This window comes from Triticum urartu, chromosome 3A (genome assembly GCF_056163025.1).
Source record: "Triticum urartu cultivar PI428250 chromosome 3A, HENAU_Tu73, whole genome shotgun sequence".
Lineage (NCBI taxonomy): Eukaryota > Viridiplantae > Streptophyta > Magnoliopsida > Poales > Poaceae > Triticum > Triticum urartu.
This window is the reverse complement of record NC_141875.1, coordinates 434,211,480-434,238,830: the sequence shown is the minus strand read 5'-3', so window position 1 is coordinate 434,238,830 and position 27,351 is coordinate 434,211,480. Positions and strand designations below refer to the sequence as shown.

The following is a 27,351-nucleotide window of genomic DNA, read 5'->3' as shown; positions in this document are numbered from 1 at the left end:
ATAAAATGCATAAAAGAGTAAATAAACGCACTTAAAAAAACTTAAAATATATATAAAGGTCACGGCCACAAAACGGTCCAGTTTCACGCCGCACTTAAACGGCCCAGTTTCATAATTAACATAAAAAACAAAATAATAAAAAAGTCGCCCGCGCGCTGCTGCCGCGCCCGTCCATGCCCTGGCCGCCGCCGTCTTCAGTGGCCGCCGGTGTTGTCGTCGTCGCTGCAGAGATCGACGTAGTCCGGTGGCGTCTAGAGATGGGCCGCGGTCCGCGGTGCACGGGAGCGGCGGGCTGGAAGGTGGTCTGTGCCTGCACCACCTCCTCCTGAGGCGAGGCGTCGCGCTCCGGCGACCACAGCGGTGTGGGGCACCAGTTGCCCCCCACGGCGGCCGCCATCTGCTCCGCCGTGCACGACCAGGTCCACCCCTGGCCCACCAGGCCCGGGTGGAAGGCGGCCACCGGCGGCTCCTCCGTCACCTCCTCCTTCGGCTCGGGGATGGCGACGTCGCCGGCCGCAGAGAGGGCCATCGTCTCCTCAAGGCCCGGCCATTGGCGCTCATTGTGCATGTACATGGAGTCGTCCATGACACGCGCCATGATCCGGGCCTCCTCCTCCGCTGTCATGCGAGGAGGTGGAGGTGGCGATGGGGAAGGCGACGGCGTGGGCGTCAGGCCGCGCACCCGCGTACGCCCGCGCACCTCTCGACATGGCCGCCGCGGCCCCGACACCGTGCCGGCGAAGTACGACGCGCGTCGCACGTCGTGCTCGTCCTGGAGTCAAGTGTCCCACAGGATGGAGTCGGGGGCGTACCTCTCGTCGTGGAATAGGTCGTCGGGGAGGAGGCGGCGGCGGCGCTCGATCTCATGGCGCCTGGCACGGCCGCTCGCTGGCACCGGCGGGACGGGGACCCGCTCCGCGGAGAGGTGCCAGTTGTTGGGGAGGTACACGTCGCTCCACGGGACTGGCGTCCTCATCTCCCAGTACCGCCAGCACACATCGACGGCCAGGTACCGCCGGTCGCGCTCGCCGGCGGCCCTAGATGCGATAGTGAAGGGGGCAGGCGCGGGGGCTCGAATGGAGGAGCGCGGCGGTGATGCGGGCTCCTCCTTCTTGACGGAGCCGCGGCGGCGTCCCGAGGAGGAGCCGGCCTCGCGGTCGTGCTTCCCCTTGCGGTCGTGCTTCTAAAGGCCCATGGTTGTGGCCGGCCGGCGAGGTCGACGGCGGGGAACGGTTAGGGTTTCGAGGGTGTAGGATTTCAAGGGGGCAGAGAGGGGCCGGAGTGGGAACTGTGGACGACGATCGGTCCACGACTTCCCATTTAAAAAGGGCGGCGACCCTTCGCAATGCAGATGACAGGTGGGGCCACCCGCCCGTGCGCATTTATGTTGGCGGGTGGGAGGTAGGTGGCCGCCTGCCACGCGGCCCCGACGCGGACGTTCGAAGCGTCCGTTCGTTGTCCGCCCCAAACCCGGCGCAAACTTGCGCTCGAAATGGGTCGGTCCGGACACAAAACGAACCAGATGGGTTCGGGCCGTCGCGCGCTGGGCCGCTTCATTTGTCCGTTTTACCCCAAACGGACGGGGCCGGAGGCCAACTCCACCGTGCGACTCTATCCTGTCCGCCCCCGTCCATTTGGGGTAAAACGGACGAATGACGCGGCCCAGCGCACTGCCTCAAACGGACAAATGTCCGGATTCCGTCCATTTTTGACCCATCCCCGGCCCAAACTTGCGCTCGGTTTGGGGTGAAACGGACGCGCGCGGACGGCCTGGACGCACGCCCTTGTCCCCCCCTCCCCCGTGGCCCGCCTGTCGGGGACACTAGCAGTCCCTCCGCTCCCAACGCTTCCACCCTCTCTCTCCCGCCCCGCCCCGCATTCGGCGCCGCCGCTATTCTCCGGCCGCCTCCTCACCGCGCAGCCCCTGGCCGTCCCTACCAAACCACGTCTCGACATGACCGCCACCACGCCCGCGCTTTGGCTGTAGTTTTGGCCGTCGATCGGAGGTCTGGCCGTCACCGTCTTTGCCGGTCGCAGAGGGGAGACGACCACCGGCGACGTACCACGGCGGCCTCGGCAGTTTCCGATGAGAGCTCCAGAGCGGCTAGTAGCCGGCCGGCAACCATCCCTGCTGCGTCGAGGTGATCATCACGGCCTCTTCGCCACCACGCCCGCAAGGTGTTCGGCATTTTTCCCACAAAGGTATGGACAATGGAGACGAGTTTTTCTTCCATCATTTCCTTTGTTCATCGGATGATTAGTCGTTGGATGATGAAGATCTCGTGGTGGCTGCACTGGTCGTTCTCGACCAAATTCAACGACAGCTTCCTCGGTACAGGGGGTCAGTCCCTGGCCGTGCTCCCAACCTGAACCGCAACAGGGAGAGAGGCCACGCCCTGCTCTATGCCGATTACTTTGCCAACACCCCGCTCTTCAAGTCGGATAAATTCCGTCACCGTTTTCGAATGGCAAGGCATGTGTTCAATCGTATCCGAGAGGGGGCGGTTGCTCATGACCCATACTTCGAGTGCAAGACGGATGCCCTTGGCAAGCTTGGATTCTCCTCTTACCAGAAATGCACCACGGCCATCCGCATGCTTGCATATGGAATTCCAGGCGATCTGGTGGATGACTATGTGCGTATGAGTGAGACAACATGTCGGATGTCAATGTACAAGTTTTGCCAGGCTGTGATCGAGGTGTTTGGCCAAGAGTACTTGAGGCAACCAACTGCCGCTGATACAGAGAGATTGTTGGCGACCAACGCAGCTAGAGGCTTTCCAGGCATGCTTGGCAGCATAGATTGTATGCACTGGGAGTGGAAGAACTATCCATTTGCTTGGCAGGGCCAGTACAAAGGGCATGTCAAGGCGTGCACTGTCATATTAGAAGCGGTGGCATCACAGGATCTTTGAATATGGCATTCTTTCTTCGGCATGGCAGGTTCTCACAATGATATCAACGTGCTACAGCGTTCTCCAGTCTTCGCGAGGCTTGCAGAAGGCCACTCCCCACCTGTCAACTTTGAGATCAATGGCCACCAGCACAACAAGGGATACTATCTAGCAGATGGTATATATCCTCAGTGGTCAACTTTTGTGAAGACAATCTCGAAACCCCAAGGTGAGAAGAGAAAGAGATTTGCCCAAATGCAAGAGAGTGTTAGAAAGGATGTGGAACATGCTTTTGATGTGCTTCGATCCCGGTGGGGTATCGTTCGAAACCCTGCACTGTCATGGGATGAAAGGAAGTTTTGGAAGGTGATGACTGCTTGTGTGATCATGCACAACATGATCGTCGAGGACGAGCGTGATGAGAGTATCTTCGACCAAGGATTTGATTATCAAGGTGAAAATATTGAGCCCCTGCACCGAGACCCGGCCATATTTGAACAGTTTGCCCAATTCCACCGTGAGATGCGTGATTGGCACACTCATTTGAATTTTCAAAATGACTTGGTAGAGTACGTGTGGGATCACATTGGCAACCAATAGATGTATTAGTCTATTTTATGTTCAGTCAAGACAATTTTGATTTGGTTGTAAAACTATTTTAATTTTCAGACAAATATTTGGGTTGGAAACTAGTTTTGATGAAAATTTGGGCATTTTTTACCCTGACGGACAGGATGGGGCAAAATGATGCGTCCGCGCGCTGGGCGCACGGCGACCGCATCCCAGGACACGCCCGGACACGATCCCAAATTCCTATCCAAACGGACAGAAACCGGACAAAACGGACGTCTGTTTGGGGTCGCGCGGTGGAGTTGGCCTTAGGCCAACTCCACCGTGCGACCCTATCATGTCCGGCCCCGTCCGTTTGGGGTAAAAGGGACAAAAAAGGCGGCCCAGCGCGCGGGAGCAAACGGACTTTTGTCCGCTTTGTGTCTGCTTTCGACCCATCCCCGGCCCAAACTTGCGCCGGTTTTGGGGTGAAACAGACAGCGCGCGGACGGGCGGGACGCGCGCGCTTGTCCTCCCCTGGCCCGCCTGTCGGTGGGAGAAACCAAAAACCCCCCGACGACCATTTGGCGCCATTCCCCCCAAACCCTCCCACGTCCCTCCCGCCGCCCCCCTCTCTCCCCCGTCCATGGCCGACGCCCCGCCGAGTTCCGGCGGCCTGGCCTTCGACCCGACCGCAAAGGTGAAGAAGAAGGCGCCAAGGAAGCCGTGGTCGGAGTACACGCCGGAGGAGATCGCCAAGTTGGACGCGGAATCAGCAAAGAGGAGGGAACGGAGAGCGGCCGTCAAGATGAATGCCGCCGCGGCCAAGTTCGCCGCCCAGCGCGAGGAGCTGGAGGCCGCGCGGCGCAAGGCCGCTGTCGACGAGAAGGAGGACCTCGTCAACAAAGCGCACACCATCCTCATGCTTGGCATGGACCGTCCGGCGGGGTTCCATGTAGCGGCCGTCGGCCCGGCGAGCACAGACTCGTCGGTCGCCCGGCCTACGCACTTCCAGTCGCTGACGTCACGCGCCGCGCCCATGTCGCCCGGCTTTCCTCCACCCAGGCACGACGGCCAGACCCGTTTCTCGGCGTCGCCGGACGTGGGCTTGTTCGCGCCGTCCACACCACGCCCCGCGGCCGTCATCGACCTCAATGTGACGCCTGGGTCCAGCAGCGGCGGGCGGCCTTCCGTCGAGATGCAAAGAAAGCAGGCGCATGCACCGTTCACGGGCACCATGCCGGCCCCCCACGTGTTGTTTGACGAAATGCCAACCTCAACGCCGACGGTGGACGACCCCTTCTACAACCAGTACATGGAGGACGTGATCTTCCAGGGTGGGCATGGTCGTGCTTACGACCCCGATGAGACCCAAAGTCAGGATGGCCGCGCCCAGTACATGCCCGATGAAGAGGCCGACGACCGTGCTGACTACGACCATGGTGATTCGTGGCATGAAGACGATGACATCTATGTCGAAGGTGAAGATGAAGATGAAGCGAATGATGTTGATATTAGTGGCGCTCCATTGTTCATAGACGAGCTCACCCAAAGAGCGGAAGCACAAAAGAAGCGGAAGCACAAAAGAAGCGGAAGAGCATTCGCACCGGTTCATATACACAAGATGAGGACAAGTTGATTTGCCAATGTTGGATGGAGATTAGCCAAGATCCAAGGACCGGCGCGCAACAAAAGGGCATTGTTTTTTGGACGGGAGTTCACAAAACATTCCATGAAAGGAAGATGTTTGTGATGGGAAACGTAGTAATTTTAAAATTTTCCTACGCACACGCAAGATCATGATGATGCATAGCAACGAGGGGAGAGTATGATCTACGTACCCTTGTAGATCGCAACGGAAGCGTTGACACAACGTAGAGGAAGTAGTCGTACGTCTTCTTCCCGATCCGACCGATCCAAGCACCGTTACTCCGGCACCTCCGAGTTCTTAGCACACGTTCAGCTCGATGACGATCCTCGGGCTCCGATCCAGCAAAGCGTCGAGGAAGAGTTCCGTCAGCACGACGGCGTGGTGACGATCTTGATGTACTACCGACGCAGGGCTTCGCCTAAGCACTGCAACGGTATGATCGAGGTGGAATTTGGTGGCAGGGGGCACCGCACACGGCTAAGGAACGATCTCAAGGATCAACTTGTGTGTCTTGGGGTGTCCCCTGCCCCCGTATATAAAGGATGGAGGGGGGGAGGCTGGCCGGCCAAGGAGGGAGGCGCAGGAGGAGTCCTACTCCTACCGGGAGTAGGACTCCCCCCCTCAATCCTATTCCTAATAGGATTCCTTAAAGGGGAGAGGGAGAGAGAGGTGGCCGGCCCCTCTCCTAGTCCTAATAGGACTAGGGAGAGGGGGGGAGGCGCAACCCTATGTGGGCTGCCTTCTCACCTTTCCACTAAGGCCCATGTTAGCCCATTTGGCTCCCGGGGGGTTCCGGTAACCCTCCCGGTAATCCGGTAAAATCCCAATTTCACCCGGAACACTTCCGATGTCCAAACATAGGCTTCCAATATATCAATCTTTACGTCTCGACCATTTCGAGACTCCTCGTCATGTCCGTGATCACATCCGGGACTCCGAACAACCTTCGGTACATCAAAATGCATAAACTCATAATAACTGTCATCGTAACGTTAAGCGTGCGGACCCTACGGTTCGAGAACAATGTAGACATGACCGAGACACGTCTCCGGTCAATAACCAATAGCGGGACCTGGATGCCCATATTGGCTCCTACATATTCTACGAAGATCTTTATCGGTCAGACCGCATAACAACATACGTTGTTCCCTTTGTCATCGGTATGTTACTTGCCCGAGATTCGATCGTCAGTATCCAATACTTAGTTCAATCTCGTTATCGGCAAGTCTCTTTACTCGTTCCGTAATACATCATCCCGCAACTAACTCATTAGTTGCCATGCTTGCAAGGCTTAAGTGATGTGCATTACCGAGAGGGCCCAGAGATACCTCTCCGACGATCGGAGTGACAAATCCTAATCTCGAAATACGCCAACCCAACATCTACCATTGGAGACACCTGTAGTACTCCTTTATAATCACCCAGTTACGTTGTGACGTTTGGTAGTACCCAAAGTGTTCCTCCGGCAAGCGGGAGTTGCATAATCTCATAGTCATAGGAACATGTATAAGTCATGGATAAAGCAATAGCAACATACTAAACGATCGGGTGCTAAGCTAATAGAATGGGTCATGTCAATCAGATCATTCAACTAATGATGTGACCTCGTTAATCAAATAACAACTCTTTGTTCATGGTTAGGAAACATAATCATCTTTGATTAACGAGCTAGTCTAGTAGAGGCATACTAGTGACACTCTGTTTGTCTATGTATTCACACATGTATTATGTTTCCGGTTAATACAATTCTAGCATGAATAATAAACCTTTATCATGATATAAGGAAATAAATAGTAACTTTATTATTGCCTCTAGGGCATATTTCCTTCAGTCTCCCACTTGCACTAGAGTCAATAATCTAGTTCACATCGCCATGTGATTTAATAGCAATAGTTCACATCACCATGTGATTAACACCCATAGTTCACATCGATATGTGATCAACACCCAAAGGGTTTACTAGAGTCAGTAATCTAGTTCACATCGCTATGTGATTAACACCCAAAGAGTACTAAGGTGTGATCATGTTTTGCTTGTGAGATAATTTTAGTCAACGGGTCTGTCACATACAGATCTGTAAGTATTTTGCGAATTTCTATGTTAACAATGCTCTGCACGGAGCTACTCTAGCTAATTGCTCCCACTTTCAATATGTATCCAGATTGAGACTTAGAATCATTTGGATCAGTGTCAAAAACTTGCATCGACGTAACCCTTTACGACGAACCTTTTTGTCACGTCCATAATCGAGAAACATATCCTTATTTCACTAAGGATAATTCTGACCGCTGTCCAGTGATCTACTCCTAGATCACTATCGTACTCCCTTGCCAAACTCAGTGGTAGGGCATACAATAGATCTGGTATACAGCATGGCATACTTTATAGAACCTATGGTCAAGGCATAGGGAATGACTTTCATTCTCTTTCTATCTTCTGCCGTGGTCGGGCTTTGAGTCTTACTCAACTTCACACCTTGTAACACAGGCAAGAAACTTTTTCTTTGACTGTTCTATTTTGAACTACTTCAAAATCTTGTCAAGGTATGTACTCATTGAAAAAAACTTATTAAGCGTCTTGATCTATCTCTATAGATCTTGAAGCTCAATATGTAAGCAGCTTTACCGAAGTCTTTCTTTGAAAAACTCCTTTCAAACACTCCTTTATGCTTTACAGAATAATTCTACATTATTTCCGATCAACAATATGTCATTCACATATACTTATTAGAAATGTTGTAGTGCTCCCACTCACTTTCTTGTAAATACAAGCTTCATCTCAAGTCTGTATAAAACTATATGCTTTGATCAACTTATCAAAGCGTATATTCCAACTCCGAGATGCTTGCACCAGTCCATAGATGGATCGCTGGAGCTTGCATATTTTGTTAGCACCTTTAGGATTGACAAAACCTTCCGGTTGCATCATATACAACTCTTCTTCCAGAAATCCATTCAGGAATGCAGTTTTGACATCCATCTGCCAAATTTCATAATCATAAAATGCGGCAATTGCTACCATGATTCGGACAGACTTAAGCATCGCTACGGGTGAGAAAGTCTCATCGTAGTCAATCCCTTGAACTTGTCGAAAACCTTTTGCGACAAGTCGAGCTTTGTAGATAGTAACACTACTATCATCGTCCGTATTCCTCTTGAAGATCCATTTATTTTCTATGGCTTGCCGATCATCGGGCAAGTCAACCAAAGTCCATACTTTGTTCTCATACATGGATCCCATCTCAGATTTCATGGCCTCAAGCCATTTTGCGGAATCTGGGCTCACCAACGCTTCTTCATAGTTCGTAGGTTCATCATGATCTAGTAGCATGACTTCCAGAAAAGGATTTCCGTACCACTCTGGTGCGGATCTCACTCTGGTTGATCTACGAGGTTCAATAGTATCTTGATCTAAAGTTTCATGATCATCATCATTAGCTTCCTCACTTATTGGTGTAGGTGTCGCAGAAACAGTTTTCTATGATGTTCTACTTTCTAATAAGGGAGTAGGTACAGTTACCTCGTCAAGTTCTACTTTCCTCCCACTCACTTCTTTCGAGAGAAACTCCTTCTCTAGAAAGGATCCATTATAAGCAACGAATGTCTTGCCTTAGGATCTGTGATAGAAGGTGTACCCAACAGTCTCCTTTGGGTATCCTATGAAGACATATTTCTCCGATTTGGGTTTGAGCTTATCAGGATGAAACTTTTCCTCATAAGCATCGCAACCCCAAACTTCAAGAAACGACAACTTTGGTTTCTTGCCAAACCATAGTTCATAAGGCGTCATCTCGACGGATATAGATGGTGCCCCTTTTTAACGTGAATGCAGCTGTCTCTAATGCATGATCCCAAAAACGATATTGGTAAATCAGTAAGAAACATCATAGATTGCACTATATCGAATAAAGTACGGTTATGACGTTCGGACACACCATTATGCTGTGGTGTTCCAGGTGGCGTGAGTAGTGAAACTATTTCACATTGTTTTAACTGAAGACCAAACTCATAACTCAAATACTCTTTTCCACGATCAGATCGTAGAAACTTTATTTTCTTGTTACGATGATTTTCCACTTCACTCTGAAATTCTTTGAACTGTTCAAGTGTTTCAGACTTACGTTTCATCAAGTAGATATCCCCATATCTGCTCAAATCATCTTGTGAAGGTCAGAAAATAATGATACCTGCTGTAAGCCTTAATATTCATCGGACCACATACATCAGTATGTATGATTTCCAACAAATCTGTTGCTTGCTTCATTGTTCCGGAGAACGGCGTTTTAGTCATCTTGCCCATAAGGCATGGTTCGCAAGCATCAAGTGATTCATAATCAAGTGATTCCAAAATCCCATCAGCATGGAGTTTCTTCATGCGCTTTACACCAATATGACCTAAACGGCAGTGCCACAAATAAGTTGCACTATCATTATTAACTTCGCATCTTTTGGTTTCAATATTATGAATATGTGTATTATTAAGATCGAGATCCAATGAACTATTTTCATTGGGTGTGTAACCATATAAGGTTTTATTCATGTAAACAGAACAACAATTTATTCTTTTACTCAAATGAATAACCGTATTACAATAAACATGATCAAATCATATTCATGCTCAACGCAAACACCAAATAACACTTATTTAGGTTCAACACTAATCCCGAAAGTATAGGGAGTGTGCGATGATGATCATATCAATCTTGGAACCACTTCCAACACACATCGTCACTTCGCCCTTAACTAGTCTCTGTTCATTCTGCAACTCCCGTCTCGAGTTACTACTCTTAGCAACTGAACTAGCATCAAATACTGAGGGGTTGCTATAAACACTAGTAAAGTACACATCAATAACATGTATATCAAATATACTTATGTTCACTTTGCCATCCTTCTTATCCGCCAATCACTTGGGGTAGTTCCGCTTCCAGTGACCAGTCCCTTTGCAGTAGAAGCACTTAGTCTCAGGCTTAGGACCAAACTTGGGATTCTTCACTTGAGCAGCAACTTGCTTGCTGTTCTTCTTGAAGTTCCCCTTCTTCCCTCTGCCCTTTTCTTGAAACTAGTGGTCTTGTCAACCATCAACACTTGATATTTTTCTTGATTTCTACCTTCGTTGATTTCAGCATCACGAAGAGCTTGGGAGTCGTTTCTGTTATCCCTTGCATATTATAGTTCATCACGAAGTTCTACTAACTTGGTGATGGTGACTAGAGAATTCTGTCAATCACTATCTTATCTGGAAGATTAACTCCCACTTGATTCAAGCGATTGTAGTACCCAGACAATCTGAGCACATGCTCACTAGTTGAGCGATTCTCCTCCATCTTTTAGCTATAGAACTTGTTGGAGACTTCATATCTCTCAACTCGGGTATTTGCTTGAAATATTAACTTCAACTCCTGGAACATCTCATATGGTCCATGACGTTCGAAACGTCTTTGAAGTCCCGATTCTAAGCCATTAAGCATGGTGCACTAAACTATCAAGTAGTCATCATATTGAGCTAGCCAAACGTTCATAACGTCTGCATCTGCTCCTGCAATAGGTCTGTCACTTAGCGGTGCATCAAGGACATAATTTTTCTGTGCAACAATGAGGATAAACCTCAGATCACGGATCCAATCCGTATCATTGCTACTAACATCTTTCAACACAATTTTCTCTAGGAACATATCAAAATAAACATATGAAAGCAACAACGCGAGCTATTGATCTACAACATAATTTGCAAAATACTACCAGGACTAAGTTCATGATAAATTTAAGTTCAATTAATCATATTAATTAAGAACTCCCACTTAGATAGATATCCCTCTAATCCTCTAAGTGATCACGTGATCCAAATCAACTAAACCATAACCGATCATCACGTGAGATGGAGTAGTTTTCAATGGTGAACATCGTTATGTTGATCATATCTACTATATGATTCACGCTCGACCTTTCGGTCTCCGTGTTCCGAGGCCATATATGTATATGCTTGGCTCGTCAAGTATAACCTGAGTATTCCGCGTGTGCAACTGTTTTGCACCCGTTGTATTTGAACGTAGAACCTATCACACCCGATCATCACGTGGTGTCTCAGCACGAAGAACTTTCGCAACGGTGCATACTCAGGGAGAACACTTCTTGATAATTTAGTGAGAGATCATCTTATAATGCTACCGTCAATCAAAGCAAGATAAGATGCATAAAAGATAAACATCACATGTAATCAATATATGTGACATGATATGGCCATCATCATCTTGCTTCTTTGATCTCCATCTCCAAAGTACTGTCATGATCTATATCGTCACCGGCATGACACCATGATCTCCATCATCTTGATCTATATCAATGTGTCATCGCGTGGTCGTCTCGCCAACAATTGCTCTTGCAACTATTGCTATCGCATAGCGATAAAGTAAAGCAATTATTGGACGCTTGCATCTTATGCAATAAAGAGACAACCATAAGGCTTTTGCCAGTTGCCGATAACTTCAACAAAACATGATCATCTCATACAACAACTTATATCTCATCACGTTTTGACCATATCACATCACAACATGCCCTGCAAAAACAAGTTAGACGTCCTCTACTTTGTTGTTGCAAGTTTTACGTGGCTGCTACGGGCTTAAGCAAGAACCAACCTCACCTACGCATCAAAACCACAACGATAGTTTCTCAAATAGACTCCGTTTTAACCTTCGCAAGGACCGGGCGTAGCCACACTCGGTTCAACTAAAGTTGGAGAAATAGTCACCCGCAAGTCACCTTTGTGCAAAGCACGTCGGGGAAACCGGTCTCGCGTAAGCGTACGCGTAATGTCGGTCCGGGCCGCTTCATCCAACAATACCGCCGAACCAAAGTATGACATGCTGGTAGGCAGTATGACTTATATCGCCCACAACTCACTTGTGTTCTACTCGTGCATATAACATCAAACCATAAAACCTAGGCTCGGATGCCACTGATGGGAAACGTAGTAATTTCAAAATTTTCCTACGCACACGCAAGATCATGGTGATGCATAGCAACGAGGGGAGAGTATGATCTACGTACCCTTGTAGATCGCAACGGAAGCGTTGACACAACGTAGAGGAAGTAGTCGTACGTCTTCTTCCCGATCCGACCGATCCAAGCACCGTTACTCCGGCACCTCCGAGTTCTTAGCACGCGTTCAGCTCGATGACGATCCTCGGGCTCCGATCCAGCAAAGCGTCGAGGAAGAGTTCCGTCAGCACGACGGCGTGGTGACGATCTTGATGTACTACCGACGCAGGGCTTCGCCTAAGCACTGCAACGGTATGATCGAGGTGGAATTTGGTGGCAGGGGGCACCGCACACGGCTAAGGAACGATCTCAAGGATCAACTTGTGTGTCTTGGGGTGTCCCCTGCCCCCGTATATAAAGGATGGAGGGGGGAGGCTGGCCGGCCAAGGAGGGAGGCGCAGGAGGAGTCCTACTCCTACCGGGAGTAGGACTCCCCCCCTCAATCCTATTCCTAATAGGATTCCTTAAAGGGGAGAGGGAGAGAGAGGTGGTCGGCCCCTCTCCTAGTCCTAATAGGACTAGGGAGAGGGGGGAGGCGCAACCCTATGTGGGCTGCCTTCTCACCTTTCCACTAAGGCCCATGTTAGTCCATTTGGCTCCCGGGGGGTTCCGGTAACCCTCCCGGTAATCCGGTAAAATCCTGATTTCACCCGGAACACTTCCGATGTCCAAACATAGGCTTCCAATATATCAATCTTTACGTCTCGACCATTTCGAGACTCCTCGTCATGTCCGTGATCACATCCGGGACTCCGAACAACCTTCGGTACATCAAAATGCATAAACTCATAATAACTGTCATCGTAACGTTAAGCGTGCGGACCCTACGGTTCGAGAACAATGTAGACATGACCGAGACACGTCTTCGGTCAATAACCAATAGCGGGACCTAGATGCCCATATTGGCTCCTACATATTCTACGAAGATCTTTATCGGTCAGACCGCATAACAACATACGTTGTTCCCTTTGTCATCAGTATGTTACTTGCCCGAGATTCGATCGTCAGTATCCAATACTTAGTTCAATCTCGTTACCGGCAAGTCTCTTTACTCGTTCCGTAATACATCATTCCGCAACTAACTCATTAGTTGCCATGCTTGCAAGGCTTAAGTGATGTGCATTACCGAGAGGGCCCAGAGATACCTCTCCGACGATCGGAGTGACAAATCCTAATCTCGAAATACGCCAACCCAACATCTACCATTGGAGACACCTGTAGTACTCCTTTATAATCACCCAGTTACGTTGTGACGTTTGGTAGTACCCAAAGTGTTCCTCCGGCAAGCGGGAGTTGCATAATCTCATAGTCATAGGAACATGTATAAGTCATGGATAAAGCAATAGCAACATACTAAACGATCGGGTGCTAAGCTAATAGAATGGGTCATGTCAATCAGATCATTCAACTAATGATGTGACCTCGTTAATCAAATAACAACTCTTTGTTCATGGTTAGGAAACATAACCATCTTTGATTAACGAGCTAGTCTAGTAGAGGCATACTAGTGACACTCTGTTTGTCTATGTATTCACACATGTATTATGTTTCCGGTTAATACAATTCTAGCATGAATAATAAACCTTTATCATGATATAAGGAAATAAATAATAACTTTATTATTGCCTCTAGGGCATATTTCCTTCAGTTTGAGCCCTACCAAATTACAAGCAACCGTGGCATCAGTTCGATTCAAAAAAGATGGTTGTTCATCCAACAAGAGTGCAACATGTATTGTGCCGCATTTGAGAGCGTTGAAGCACGGCCCGTGAGTGGTCTCGGCGTTGGAGACATGGTATGCTCTTCTCTTTCTAGCCCTTGCTACGGCCATGAGACTTCGGCCGTGTATATGTTTGCATGTTCACTTGTTGTTGATCATGTGGTGTAGGCATTTCAATCTTTGGAGGCATTCAAGGCCCGGCACAATGACAAGCCATTCACTCTTACGCATTGTTGGACGATCATCAACAACTGCCCTAAGTTCAAGGATCAATACCGTGGACTTCAAAGGAAGAGAGGCAAGAAGACGGCCAAGTTCGCCGGAGGTGGGGATGGCGAGGCGTTGAAGAGGCCGAGGGGCAAGACCAACTCAAAGGTGGACGACATAAGTGACGCCTCATCCATGGCCTTGCATGCGACTTTGCATGTCATGATGTCACATAAGGATGTGAGGGACGAGAAGAAGCGGCAAAGCAAGGACGAGCAAATGAAGCAATACCTAGACCTTCAACGACAGAAGCTTGAGATGGAGGAGGCGGATAAGAAGAGGAAGATAGACATGGAGGAGGCGGCCCGGCAAAGGCAGCTCGACATGGAAGAGGCCGCCCGGCAAAGGCAGCTCGACATCGAGGCTGACAACGTCAAGGCCAGGCAGAGGCAGCTCGACATCGAGGCCACCAATGCCGCCACCAAAGCGAAGGAGGTGGCCCTTGCAATCATGAGCGTGGACTTGTCGAAGATGAGCGACAAGACGAGGGCCTGGTTCGAGGCCAAGCAGAAGGAGATGCTCGACGCCGAAGGCCTGAACTAGGTCGTCCGATCGGCGTGGCCGTTCTTTTTGGAGGCTGGCATGGGTGCCACCCGCCCGCTGGGCCGCTGGCAGTGTGCCAGCGAAAAAACATTCATTTTGGAGGCCGGCTGTGTTGCCGGCCGCTGGCTGTGTTGTCGGCGAGGACAACTATTCATTTTGGAGGCTGGCTGTGTTGCCAGCGATGGTCGTGTAGGCCGCTGGTTTTGTTGCCGGCGTGATGAACTCGGATTATGAACTGAAGCTAGGCATTTGAAACGTCCCTTTTTTTTAAATAGACGCGGACAGGATGGGGCAAAAGGATGCGGCCGCGCGCTGGACGCACGATCACCGCATCCCAGGACAGACCCGGATACGACCTCAAATCCCTACTCAAAGGGACAAAAACCGGATAAAACGGACGTCCGTTTAAGGTCGCACGGTGGAGTTCTTATGACTCATGATGCGCGGGCGGGCGGTCATGGGTGCAGTGGCTATGATCTTCCTTCCACGCTGATTTTGATGGGATCGAGCTACTCCGCTCATCATGGCGGCATCATAAGTTTGGCCGCGTAGCGTGATTGACATGCCCTTCCCTACTTCCGCCCCGTACTTCCTCTGCATGCAAAGCTAGCTGCAACCACGTCCAGTCGACACCTACTACTTGATCTGCACGCTACGATGATATGATCGATGAACCAGCTAGCTGGCCTCTCCGCGGAATGGTATTAGTAACAGGGTCGCGTTATCTATCTATCTATCTATCGCTGCATGTTGGATCGACATTCCCATGAAGTTCCTAATTTCCCATTGTTGATGGATGATCTCATTCAAGTGCCGTTGTGTGAAGCTCCCGGTCTGTCCACCGGGTCTCACAATGCCTCAACATATAGCGAGCACATGGTCGCAATTGCTGCGGCAGCAGAGCAGATGCAGGGGACCCGAGATCCGAATTTCTTGCAGCCAAGGCCCAAGGTTAACGGTCCCCAAGCTGGCATCAATGTATACTGTCACTGCGATGATCATCATAATCATAAAATGAAATATAAAGAGATTCGAGCGCGCCTGCCTGCCTGCAGGCTGCAGTCCTGGACCTCCTTGTTCCTTCCGTTTTGCCAGGTTGCAGGGAGAGAGAGCAGAGGGCTCGGTAGAGAGTAGGCATGCATGCATGCAATTGAAAGAGCGCCAGCCACGCCTCCCTCCCATCAAAGCTTTCCCGTCACGCATTCCTCGCCGGGAAAAGCTCGTCGCCTCTCGTCATGAGAGAGAGAATATCCTGTCCCGTACTGTGATGCCGTCGTCAGTCGTCACGCCCCGTAATTTGAAGTGCCCGGCGTGCGCAAGCATCGATCGCCCTGGGCGCGCGCGTGCGACCGCCTGCCACGTGATCACCGCGCACGCCACGCATCTACTGTACTCCTAGCTGGCAATGCCATGCTCTTCCTTGTGCTGCGCGGGTGGACCTGCCCCGCCCAGGTCAGGTCGCATGTCGCTGACGCCACGCCTCTTTTCTTCTCTGCAACTAGCTACAGCTCCAACTGCACGTCCGTCCCGTCCCGACCAATGGTGAATGATTGAGATCATCATCATGAAAACTTCTACATCTTCTTTCTTCCTCAGGGGCATGTATAATGGTGGCATATGTATCCATATACCTCATGATAAAAAATAATTTGAAGCATATGTGTTGATTTCTTTCTCCCGAATGCAAGCTACTTCTAGTGGACCTCATCAAAAAAAATGAAAAATGACTCTCACTACACATGCATCCCTCCTCTTCATTTCAAGTTTTTCAACTTTATGCACTGGACCACACTTTTTGTCTCTAAGCACCCGCCTCTTGAAGAGGATCCCGCTTCCCCATCCGAACCTACTTTTTCTGTTATCCGATCCTACATGCCATGTGAGGCATCACACTGGGGCTATGCATTGGTCATGCCCTTAGTACTAAAACCAAGGGAGGCCAAGATCTTTGGAGACGAATTTAGAATGAAATGGCCAGCGTTTCAAATTATAGCACGATCTGACCTTTTTCTTGCTGCCCTACCGTCATGGTATTTGGCGGTACGGTAGAAAAGCAATCGCCATAGATAAGAGCATCTACAACCGGACTTGGCAAATCCAACACTGCGCGGACTTGCCGCGTACAGTGCCCGGTCACACCTCAAACTTGGTACTATGCATCCGAGTCTATGATATTTCATCCCCTAAATTCATACAAGCCATGTAAAATAAACCTATGTACTACGCGACACTAGCCACTACACTTAGTCGTCGGAAATGTCCACGACGTCGGTGTCAGGCGGCAGGTGGATCGACGCGTAGGAGGGCTCCGACTCCTCCTTATCCATATACATGAGCATCTTGTCGACTTCAGCAGCGTGCTCCGCCTCCGCCTCCTACCGACGACGACGTCTTGCCTCCACCTCCGATTCCGACCGGAGGAAATCGAGAATCGCATGCTGCTCCGCCTACAGATCCGCGTCCTCCTCCTCCTCAACCGCCTCCTCCTCCACCACATCCAAGTCCTCCTCTGAATCTACCGCATCCGAAGATAGCCTTGCGGTGATCCAGACTTCATGCCTTGCTTGGATCTGCTCAAGGAGCTGCAGCCGGTGCTCCCGCATTAGATATACGTAGCTCCTTACCCACGACGTAGGGGCATGGCTACTGATGGGAGCAGACGGCGATTGGAAAGTGCAGCGGCGGTGGACAGGAGGGGGAAATGTGGACGGATAGGGTTTCAGTGCCGGCGGACGGCTTGAATAGCCGGGCTAGGCACTAAGTGGCCCGCCGGAGCGGCGTTGCGCGACACCATCGGTCCGACGAAGGAAATGAGCTTTGGATCGCCGGATTTCGAAGTGTTTTCCAGTGGGACCGCATCACCAATCCGACGTGACAGGCACGCCTGGGCCTCTACATATCCACTGCAGATTTAGGCTGGATATGAGAGGTGCCCGTCATCCTGGGTGTTTGATGCCCGTTTAAGGCGCCCGTCTGGATCGCTTTTTTTGTAACTGGTCACTGACAAGGCCGTCCGCCCGGACGTTTGAGATGGTTTGGGGCGCCCGACCGTAGATGCTCTAATAACGATAGCCAAGGTTCCACATTGGTTGACCATGCCGATGTGTCAAGTTGTCTACCACCAATACCTCCGACGGTAGCCCATACGCCCCGCCACGTCCTTTGGCGGTAGGACCATTTAGTACCTCTCTTGTATCCTACACTATAAGTATTAGTGGTTGTCGTGTATACAAAAAATAGAGTGAAGGGATATGGTCGCGGACTTTCTCAGCTCGAGCTCATATCCTCTCAGATGAACTATGAAATCTGAAGAAAAATATCTTAAAATTATGTTTGCTGTGGCAAACATGAATGAATGTTTTAACTCGCAAAATTTTGTCAAGAAATAACATTCGTGGAAGTCGTGCCAATTCTATGTTTCCACGACTTCCACAAATGTCAATCCATGATGAAACATTGCAACCACTCAAAATATTTATCAATGTTTGGCATAAAAAAATTATAAATATTTTTATTTTGTTATTTTTTTGGATTTGACTATTCATACCGATCTCATATGAGTTCGAACTGATAACGGACTTTTCCAAAGGCACATTCGCTAGCTTGACCTACTTACTACTAGGAAGTCTTGGGTTTGATCCTTGGAATATGCATGTTTTTGTTTATTTTGGTTTCGCCTGATGAAAACAAACAATTTATCCAATTAATATTGAATATAGATTATTGTAAAATCATCATTATATTTTCTTGTTTCTCTATAAACAGGAACAATTTATCATTAATATTGAATATGGATTATTGTATAAAAACATTTTATTTTTTGTTACTCTATAAAAAGGAAAAAAATATCCAATTAATAGACTATGGATTGTTGTAAAAAAACATTTTTTACTTATATGTAACTGTTTTTTAACATTCTCATAAACATACATGGTGCCTAGGGTAAAAGGCTTATTGTATAACTAGTGGTTGGTGCGCCACCTAGTGGCCCCGCCTGAGAGGGAGTTGGTCGGTGCCAGGTGGGGTGCGCCCCTTACACTTTCTTGTCTGTAGTATGTACTGCTTTTTTTTTGGCTCAAGTCGATGGACTTAATTTTGAACCTGGGCTTTACAACAATCAGATTTATTAAATGTAGGCCTAAAATTTTGATCCAGTAATTGAGTTTAGGAATTACAAATCACAATAGCCAAACATGGCTCAAACCTTCTTAATCTTTACCCACACTTGCTAGCATGTAAACACTAGACCGTGAAGGCGCGCGTTGCCGCGCCCGTCCCAAAATTATAATATATACTAGGTTGGCTTTAACATATATTTGAATACAAAGTCATTTTGGAATGTAAACATTGCACCAATAGGGCCTATTTGCATTAACTTGGTTTCACTAATTTCCTGCCCACTCTATTTATTCATAGACAATTACAAAGGACATATTGACAATAGTACCCAAAAACAAGAAATTAATTTATTCATAGACAATTACAAAGGACATATTGACAATAGTACCCAAAAACAAGAAATTAAAATGCAAGTCTCATAGCAGAGGGTGTGACCTAAAACACAATAAGATCCTGCATGTGCACAACCATAGTTATACCATCATTTTCAGAAGAATTTCAGACATAAAACAATAATGACAAGTGTATATATGATTTGGCCTTATAATTTCTTGTATATTTATCTACATGTGTACCATCACTTCGAAAGGGACCAACAAAAAATGCACCTAGGTTAAGCATCTTTACTCAATAAAAATATATGAAAAGAGAAGACTCCATTGATGGATTTACTCTTACTAGCAGAAAATTCCAAAAAAGCATATGTTTTAACTAAACATAAGAAAATGATTGTGTCAAGTATCTATTCTTATATGGACAACAATTTTCCATTCCAATCTTGAATCAGTGAAATTATCCCTTTCTGGTAGTGTATATTCTCAACAGGAATACGACCCAAGGGAAGAAATAGAAGCATGGGACTCACAAGGGAAAAACAAACATCGAATGGAGCAAGATTCCATCTCCACAGACTGCAAAACTAGGGCACGAACCAGTCGCTTACGCATACACGATTCCTCACCAATCGAAGCAAAGGGTTCGCGAGGTGTGTTTACCTACGGAGGCTGAGATTTGTGGGGACGCATGAGAGTTCCTTCAGAATAGGAAGAATCGATCCATGCATCAACAATTTCTTCTCTCTAGATGGATTGTACACCTGCACAACTTCCTAGGCCAATCTGCTATGCCGAACAGAAGGGTCGAAGCCGTCGAACCGCAAGGGACGAAGCTGACACAACCGCCGAACAACGAGTAATGAAGTCGACGGCGCACGCCGCCTCCTCGAGGAGAACGCACGCGGTGTGGTGGAGAAATCTTGAGAGGATGCCTTTTTTATAACTCTTGAGAGGATGCCTTTTTTAGTAACTCTTGAGAGGATGCCTTAGGTATGCACGGAACGGGCCTGTTGTTTACCCTCGTTTTCCTGGGCCTAATCTATTTCTCTCGACCTCTCAGCCTAATTAATGACAGAAAGCCTAGGTCAGCCAGCGGAGCAGCAGCCCGTTTACGGTGGCCAGGTCACGCTGGGTGATCGAACGAAAAATGGCAGGCGCGAGGGACGAAACAAACGCCAGATCTGAAGCGTCTATTAGGCTAATCTGACGGTGGAGGATGTCAAATCGCTGTGGGAGGGCGTGGGTAGCTCAGTTTTACTATTTAGTAATGAAGGCCACCGTGATGGACCTGCTGGTGATAGCGGCATCTACGACTGCCACCTTCGCATGTTCTCCATCGCGTACTACATTCCGTAAGCGTATAACCCTCCAAGTCCAATCCCACCCCCTTGGTTCGTGGCGTGATGTTGTCAAATTGAGATTGTTTCATTTGGTCCCTTAACCCGTCTGCCAGTTTCTCTTCTTCTACTTGCACATAGTACAACATTGACATGTAAGTGCAATCATAAATGGCCGCAACTAAGATGAAAAAAATGGCCACAACTATCCACACAGATAGTAATAGATACAACTGTGAAGGAATATGTTACCATTGTTCAAAGAAGAGAATGCTTATTCAATAAAGGAAGAGTATGACCATCATGTGAGTGTAAACATTAGGACAAACTATCATGTGAGAGTGTACATGGTTGCATTATGGCAAGATGTTCTGCATGATAATACCTAATGAGTAACAGAGTTAGTGTAATGAGCACTCCAAATTTCTACCCCTAAACCAATATATATAACCATATGAATTGCACAAATACAAGCAGAACAGCTAAACAGAAAAGATCAACGAGAGAATTCTCTCCATAACAAAGTGATGAAATGCATACCAATGGCCATGTATAAAAGTTTCCGAGGGTGAACCATGAGAAAGAGCACATCTATGTAATCAAACATGCACTGGAAAACCTGAGCAAATGTTGTTGTCGAGGGTTGTGGCAGTAGAGGAGAGAACTACAGTCAACGTAGAATTTGATATTGATAAGGTTGAAACATTCATATTAGGGGGAAATAAAATGCTTCTTGTAAGATTGTTGATAAAGTAGCACTGTGCAATCTGCAAACTGCATGGCCTCTTAACTAAAATAAAATTGTATATTCTTGGGAGATTCACTTGTCCAGACATTAATATGCAATGTGTTTTGACAGAAAGCGAAAGACTCGGATATAATCATAGAACTGCATCATAAAGTTTGAATAGTCGAACTACAATGTCCTCTTGACAATTTTGTAGTTCTTTTTAGTTGCAACTATCATAGGTGATAGTAAATAAATTTGTAAACTGAAAAAGTATATACCTCACGTTCCAGCTGAAGTCGAACATTCTTTTCTAGGCTCTTTTCTACATCAGGTGAAAGGGTGTACTACTACAATCTATCTCATCTCCAGAATGTTCAAATCTGCTAGGAATGAATAAATGCTATAACTTAACATCAGTATGTGGTTAATGAGACCCTAAAAATTATGTGGTTAATGAACTATGACGCATCCCTGTGGAAAATGAATAAAACTGATGTGCTTTGTTTTTAAGTTGTTGCGGAGAAGAATTCATGAGAAGTTCATTGCTCTTCTTTAAACATAAAATTAAATTGTAAATAAATCAGGTTGACCGATGATTGTCCATTATTTTATCTTATGTGTGCCGCAATGAAAAGCTATTAACTGATTGAAAGATAATAGGGTAACCAAGCACACAATTTCTAAAAGCAGTTCAATGTGGTAAAGGCATCATAATAAAATCCACCTTAATGTCCGCACAATTGAACTTTGCCAACTCCTGAGAATCAGCAGGACAAGACTCAGAGAGGCCATCCAAAATCAGAGGGGTGACAATAACATTTTAATGAACAATCTATTCTAGGTATAGCTTCAAATTTTGGAACACAATCAAACAATTTAAGAGTTAAATTCGTCTAAACAGAAGTTAACAACCTTTTGTGCCAATGTACATAAACTGAAGCTGCCGAAAAATTTACCTAAAGTGAACCAACCAGACTGAAGATTCTTGAGCAAGTATGACGTATTTCATATACCTCAAGAAGAATGAAAGCTACAATTAATGGCCAGACCAACATTACACAGAACAGAAATGAATAGATCTTGGTAGCAATGTTCCAATATTTGGAGATGGTCCTGATTCAACGAAGCCATTCAGACAAGTGCCACAACAAGAAGACATCCATAACAAGTCGAACTGCAAGTATAGGTTATCAAATGGAATGATGGACAAAGAAGAGAATCTCACAATTTAAGCGAACTTGCTTGACGGACATTTGCAACGAAGAAAATCTCAATGAGGTTCGCATAATAGATCGAAGAGGGAAGCGACCAGCCTGACAGAGATAGGAACGAGTTGAGCAGGAGGGGCGTGGGTGACGGGCGTGTGGTTCTACGCTCGTGGAGGAGCACGAAGGGGCGGTCGCCGCTCGCTGACTTGCCGGCGTTGAGGTAGATTTTGATCCAGCATCTCTGCTGCCAGCATCCTACCACCGCTGCTATCTCGTAGGTCGCTGGATCTAGCGGAAGGAAACCGTGCTACACCGCCGCCAAATACGCCATGCCACACACATACCTCACCTCCACCGGTCCACCACCTCTAGCCACTTTGCCTTATCAGCCGATCTGCTCGAAGGGGAGGAGTGAAAAGGAATACAGGGCAGCGGCGCGGCGCATCGCCGAAACAAACTAATTTTTTGGGAGAGGGAAGAAGAGGGTGCGTGGGGCTCAAGGCAGGCTCCTCCCTCTCTCTTTCTTCCTTCTAGATGAAGGAAAGGAGCAGTGGTAGGAGGGAGACGAGAAGGCGGCCTTGTCTCGTGTGCGTTGGCTGCCTTCGTAATGTTACCTTGGGAAGGTGTTAACTGAGCGGCATCAGCAGTAAATCTTTGATGTGGCATAGGCGAGCGGCCGCTGGGGAGGTGTTATCTGGGATAGATACCAGCAACAGGAAAAATCTTTGACGTGGCATGCACGAGCGGGTGCCCTTGATGCGTAGCTTATTGTGTTTGATACGTGTCTAGTTTAGAAGGTGTATATATTGAAACATATTTTTAAAAGACATGTAATAATTATATCATGAAGGGTGTGTCTTCGTGTTAGAGGACATGCATGACGTCTAGTGTCATAATAGTGGATTTTAATCCTATTTAAGGCATCATCCCCTATCCTATGAAATGCCGCACATGCAGTAAACTGAAAGCACAAGTGCTTTCTGGATGGTTTTGATAATTAATGTCAACATATCTTTTGTTGGACTAATATTTTTATCTAGTATATTTCAGACAAGTTCAACAAATGAAGTGGTATGGACAAAAGGATATGGAACCCCTGCAAGATGCTAAGAACAAAGGATTGGCTCAAGCTCAAAAGCTCAAGACTCTACATTTTCATTTTAGTGATCCAAGATCACATTGAGTCTATAGGAAAGCCAATACTATTAAAAGGGGATGAGGTGTTGCTTAATGGCTTGCTTGATCAAAGTGCTTAGTGATATGCTCCAAAGCCCTCAGCCACTTTCTCATATCCACATATGTCCCAAACCAAAAGTCAAACTCGGCCCCACCGATTTGATCTATCCGGCGCCACCGAGTTCACTTGACATAGCCACTGCCAGAAACCCTAATTAATTCGGTCTTACCGATGGGATCTCGGTCTCACCGAGATGGGTTTGCAAACTCTCTGTTGCCTATTGCAATTATTTCAGTCCCACCGAGATATGCAATCGGTCCCACCGAGTTTGCTTGACCAACTCTCTATTTTGCCTATTACCAAAATCGGTCCCACCGAGTTTGTGTAATCGGTCAAACTGAGTCGAGGTTTTACCCTAACCCTAGCACATCGGTCCCACCGAGTTGATCATATCGGTCCCACCGAAATGCCTAACGGTCACATTATGAACTGAATCGGTCCGACCGAGTTTTCTTATTCGGTCTCACCGAGTTTGGTAAATTGTGTGTAACGGTTAGATTTTGTGTGGAGGCTATATATATACCCCTCCACCCTTCCTTCATTAGTAATGAGAGCCATCAGAACGTGCCTACATTTCAGCATTCATTTTCTGAGAAAGAACCACCTACTCATGTGTTGAGACCAAGATATTCCATTCCAACCATATGAATCTTATCTCTAGCCTTCCCTAAGTTGCTTTCCACCAAATCCAAATCTGTGTGAGAGAGTTGAGTGTTGGAAAGACTATCATTTGGAGCACAAGAGCAAGGAGTTCATCATCAACACACCATCTATTACCTTTTGGAGAGTGGTGTCTCCTAGATTGGTTAGGTGTCACTTGGGAGCCTCCGTCAAGATTGTGGAGTTAAACCAAGGAGTTTGTACGGGCATGGAGATCGCCTACTTCGTGAAGATCTACCCTAGTGAGGCAAGTCCTTTGTGGTGATGGCCATGGTGTGATAGACAAGGTTGCTTCTTCGTGGACCCTTCATGGGTGGAGCCCTTCGTGGACTCGCGCAACCGTTACCCTTTGTGGGTTGAAGTCTCCATCAACGTGGATGTACGATAGCACCACCTATTGGAACCACGTCAAAAATCTCCGAGTCTCCAATTGCATTTGCACACTCCAATCCCATCCCTTTACTTTCTTGCAAGTTGCATTCTTTACTTTCCGCTGCTTATATACTCTTGCCATGCTTGCTTGAAATGTATTGTGAATGTTAAACTTGTGCTAAAACTTCACCTTAACTTAAAGAAATTAAAAACTGCTACTTTTCTTTGCTAAGAGTCTATTCACCCCCCCCCCCTCTAGACACCTCTCCTCCATCCTTTCATAAACGCATTTCAAATTAGTCAATGCAAGTCAAAGCAGTCCAAGTAAGTTTCCATGGTCAATCAGATAAAGGAAGAAGGCCCCAAGCAAAAATAAGTCAAAGGAGTAAAGAACCCCAAGCCCAGGTAAGAAAGCCCCTTCATAGTGTAGGGACTTTCCCCCTAATGGGCCACAACCCACCTGCTAGGCCACAAGGAGCACATAGGTTAAAGGAGGAAAATAACCTAATTCTACCTCTCACCTTCTTTCTTCAAGGTTAGCCTTGGTCACTTGTCAAAGACCTCTAGGCTACATAAAGCCCCCCCTGATGAAGCTATGTACCTAGGGTAGGGGCACGGACCCGTCCAAAGAGCCCTACCCAAGGACATCCCTAGAAGAAGTCACCTTTCAATCGACTCGAAGGTATCACACTCGACGGGTTCAAGACACTCGACCATGAAGCTAGCCACTCGACCGAAGTCACTCCGCAGGCAAACGGTCGGGCATTAAGTAGTCTTTATGGTCATTATAGCACTTTACTAGGGGCGTTACCAGTAACGCCCAACCTTAAATGTACCTTAAACCCTGCATTACTGAGGGCAGGAGAGGGCCGGCGAACTCTATATAAGCCACCCCCTCCTCAGTATGAAGGGTTCGCACCCCTGTACCCATACACGCATAATCCAGTCGACCGCCTCCGGGCTCCGAGACGTAGGGCTGTTACTTCCTCTGAGAAGGGCCTGAACTCGTAAACCTCGTGTGTAACAACTTCCCGATAGCTAAGATCTAGCCTCTCCATATTCACCCCCCTACATCACCGTCAGAGTTAGAACCACGACAGTTGGCGCCCACCGTGGGGCAGCAGTCTTAGCGCCTGATTGGAGAAGTTGCGATTTTTCCGATCCCCTTTGATCATGGTTTCATGCGGAGTGTTGGTGGAGGGCCGCGAGATCTGTCTCGGCGCGCTCACGTTCATCGCCGACGACTCCGCCTGGCTCCAGGAGGCGCCACTCGACATCGACGCGCTCCCCGTTCGCGGTGCGACGCATTTCCGCGCATGCGTTCGTGGCGTCCTCCTGCGGCAACCGTCGACCCAATATCGGTCGGCCCCCGTATCGTCTCCCCGCTCTGTCTCCCACTGGCGCAAGCGCTCCGGTCGGTCGAGACTTCAGAGGTGGGTGAGACATGCCGTGGCTCGCCAGTCGGCCATCCCGCAAGTCGCGGCGATCGAGCCCGACGAATCCCTCTGCGGCCTGTTCGACCTATCGACTGGCTCCGCGGAGACCGCATCCGAGTGCGACAGCAGCGACCCAGCGACTGAGGTTCTGGCGGTCGACGGGACGCACAGTCCTTCTGGTTTCCCTCGCGCTGGTGGAGGCGCGGGTGGGGGCGACCCGTCGCATCCCCACGATGAGTATCTCCCCGAACCTCTCACATCATTACAGCGAGAGGAGCTTTGCCGTCGGAATATGGACGCGGTCCACACTCCTATTGTCGGAGAAACCCCGAGGCCCGGGCCTTGGAGGACGCGCGCTTGGCTAACCTGGCCGAGCGCACTCGACTGGAGAATCTCCAGCGGATACTCGACGAGCAAGCACGTCAGTGAGCTCCCGAGTCCAGTCGACGTCAGCAAGCTCCCGAGTCCAGTCGGCGTCAGCTCTTCCCGCCGCCGCAGGTATACCGAACCCCAGTTCAGAATTTGGCCGTTGCGGCCCGTATAGCAGAATCAATTCAGCCCTCCCAGTCGGAGGCGGGCAGAGGCTTGTTGCAGATCAGAGCACTGCTCCGGGCGGCGGGAAACCAGAATTCTGCTATCTCTCAGTCGCGGAACAGGATCCACAGTCGATCCGTCGCAACGGGTATAGTCGAGTCGGCTCACAGCCCGAGATCGCCCCCGAGGCATGAGGGAGGCAACGGGAGGAATGAGCAGTATGATCACCGATTCGACCGTGATGATCGACGTCGAGTGCCCACCCCTCCCCCGAGGAGTGGGTCATATGCGCCTCGACGGCAAGATGACAGACGCCCTCATAGTGTCGGGCAGAGGATTCCAGTCGACCCCAGGGACCCAGGCTTTGACGCGAGGTCTGTCCTTGTTCAAGGCTTGGTTGACAGGAACAGGGCTCATCGGGAAGGCCAAAACAGAGATGCGCCCGCCAGCAGCAGAGCACGTGCTTCAGGGCCAGAGTGTTTCAGTCGAGCCATCAGGGCCGCAGTGATCCCTCCCAATTTCAGGCTGGCGACTGGGGTCAGCAAGTTCGCCGGTGAATCTAAGCCTGACACTTGGCTCGAAGATTACTGAGTGGCTGTATAGATTGGCGGCGGCAACGATGAGGTGGCCATGAAGCATTTGCCTCTCATGTTAGAGGGCTCAGCCAGGGCGTGGCTGAATCAGTTGGCACCCAGCAGCATCTACACCTGGGAGGACCT

At 48.5% G+C, this 27,351-nt stretch overlaps 1 protein-coding gene across 1 annotated transcript; it reads left to right on the top strand.

The window, feature by feature from the left end:
- Nucleotides 1-2,465: 2,465 nt before the first annotated feature.
- Nucleotides 2,466-3,494, top strand: LOC147979981 (uncharacterized). Its single transcript, XM_087515421.1, has 2 exons — nt 2,466-2,805; nt 2,944-3,494. Exons 1-2 carry the CDS (start codon nt 2,466-2,468, stop codon nt 3,492-3,494), a joined length of 891 nt encoding a protein of 296 aa, XP_087371547.1.
- The last annotated feature ends 23,857 nt before the right edge of the window (nt 3,495-27,351 follow it).

Excerpts from the sequence above, each read along its gene's own strand:
- LOC147979981 (XM_087515421.1), top strand. The coding sequence starts at position 2,466 with ATGGCAAGGCATGTGTTCAATCGTATCCGAGAGGGGGCGGTTGCTCAT. Across the intron at positions 2,806-2,943 it reads CATGCTTGGCAGCATAGATT|GTTCTCACAATGATATCAAC; the intron begins GTATGCACTGGG and ends TCGGCATGGCAG.